Source organism: Saprolegnia parasitica, assembly GCF_000151545.1.
Source record: "Saprolegnia parasitica CBS 223.65 unplaced genomic scaffold supercont2.196, whole genome shotgun sequence".
In the NCBI taxonomy this organism is placed as follows: domain Eukaryota; phylum Oomycota; class Saprolegniomycetes; order Saprolegniales; family Saprolegniaceae; genus Saprolegnia; species Saprolegnia parasitica.
The window spans coordinates 29,322-31,356 of NW_012156590.1; the positions used below are offsets into that span (position 1 = coordinate 29,322).

The window sequence follows — 2,035 nt, forward strand, 5'->3', positions numbered from 1 at the left end:
TGTGTCGTTCTACAAGGCGGCGGCGTGAGGCATGGCCCAGCGACGAGAAGCAGGACGTACCGCCTTGTTGGAGAGCTTGGCGAGCGCCATGAAGCCCTTGGCGCGCTCGATCGAGGACGCGGATTGCCCTGGGTCCTGGCCTTCGCCCTAGTTGTAGGATCGTGTTGCCATGAGGCGGCTGCGAGGAAGGCTCGAGGGCGACGTACATCCGCAGCGTACGGGTCATATCCGATCGTGTTCTTCCAGATGCCCGTCATCTTGAGCGTGTCGCTGCTCGACATGATGTTGTTGTGCGGCATGCGTCCACGGTGCCCCATGCTTCCGTGCGTTGTTGCGGTGGTGCAAGGGCTATGTGGAATGGAGTAGTTTTGGCCAATGGCTTTCCGGCCATCGATTCAAATACATATATCAAGGTAATTTGAGTTGGCCTCGCATCGACGTTGACCAATCCTCAGCGTTGAATCGGTCATAAAGCAACCAATCATATCGCGGCATACAGAAAAGGTACTACAAACAACTCTTAAGCAGCGCACGCAAAGAGCTCCTCCTTTTCAAAGCCAACTCTAGTGTGTGACACCAGTTCTAGTACCAACTAGTACTATTGGCGAGTATTCGTTGTATACGCTAACTCTTCAGTTGAGAGGCGTCGCCGTCAGTCGGTTGGGAATCGAGCTGTTCCCGAGCTTGGTTTTGAACAGCTTCCTGCCTGTTTGTCCGGAGGAGATCTGGTGACGTGGCGGCACGACGGCTCACCTTGTTACCGCGTCGACCGGCAGCTCGTCGGCCGCGCCGCGCATCATCACTGCATGTCTCGACATCAGGCTTGGTCGCAAAAAGATATATCATGCTTGTAGTCCTGGATCGTCATGCGCTGGTTGGCCATGTCCGTGCATGTGTCTCGGAGAAGTTGTTATCGAAGATCTGGATCTGGTGGACTGCGTCGTCCAGTGGGATCGGCGGTGGCTGCGACACCATGAAGAGGATTTGGCAAATGTCGACAGGCGGCGAGATGCCATGGTCAAGTCTCTCGATATTGGATACCTCTGAAAACTATACAAATGGAGATGATGCGACAACATTAAAGATCAACGGTGTCACCTATTGGTGGCTTCATCTTAGCTATCTTAAAATGGACGTTCTTCGTCCAACTAGCCATTGTACTACGTTGCGAATGGACGCTATTCGTCCATGACGCAATGTGGAGGTTGATGGGACTTGGTCGAATTTCTGGGTTCACGACTCGACCATGCGTTCGTAGAAGAGGACGTAGGCGCGTTGGGCCAAGACGAGGCGAGGCGACACGACCGAGACTCGTGCGTCGTTCATACACAGCCAGTCGTTGGACCGGCGCACGTACGCGACGTAGTGGCCACTGAGGACCGAGGACCCGCGATGACCGACGAGACCAACAAGACGGTAATTCACTGCACCCAGCGCCAGCACCTCGTCTACAACGACATGACGACTGGTGTCCTTGACGTTGTAGCGGGTCGCGTTGAGAGTGAGAACGAGCACGGGCGGCGCGAGGAGTACCGTCCAGTGCTGCTCGGACGTGCCAAAGATGTGGCAGCGGTCGCACGTCCGCTGGAGCGTTTTGGTCGCGAAGTTCGCGAGACCAGCCGCGACCGACGTCGTCTCTTCCGCCATCAATGAAATGTCCCGGTAGGCCTCCGACGCCTCGGACTCGAGGCCGCAGTGGGGACACGTACTCGTCGCAGTCCAGTACGAGCCGAAAACATCCTCGGGGATCGTGGAAGCGACTTGGAGATCCGAGACGAGCCACGATAGATACTCGCTCGCATCTTGCTGCGTCGAGGCCGAGTGGAACGGTGGCACCAAGGCTCTTTGGTCGCTGCAGTACGAGGCAGCGTCGTTGGCAAGGATGCCCGATATGACGCGTGTGAGGGCTCGAGCTGTGGTGGACTCGCTCTGCTGTGACAACAGCGCGTCGACGAGTGCCGGCGTGTGCGCGAGGCACTGCAGAATGGCATTCATGTAACACGTGTTGCCGAGGTTGGTGAGGCCAGCGTGGCTC

At 56.8% G+C, this 2,035-nt stretch overlaps 1 protein-coding gene across 1 annotated transcript in view; it reads right to left on the reverse strand.

Annotated features, from left to right (window-relative positions):
* SPRG_21628 (hypothetical protein) overlaps positions 1–317 on the reverse strand; it is a gene marked incomplete at both ends in the record, with an annotated part of 3,254 nt that extends 2,937 nt beyond the window's left edge. Inside the window, 2 exons of the mRNA XM_012354997.1 lie at positions 61–147; positions 207–317. Coding sequence (XP_012210387.1) covers positions 61–147; positions 207–317 — 198 coding nt within the window. The remainder of the gene's footprint in view (positions 1–60; positions 148–206) is intronic.
* Between the last annotated feature and the right edge of the window lie 1,718 nt (positions 318–2,035).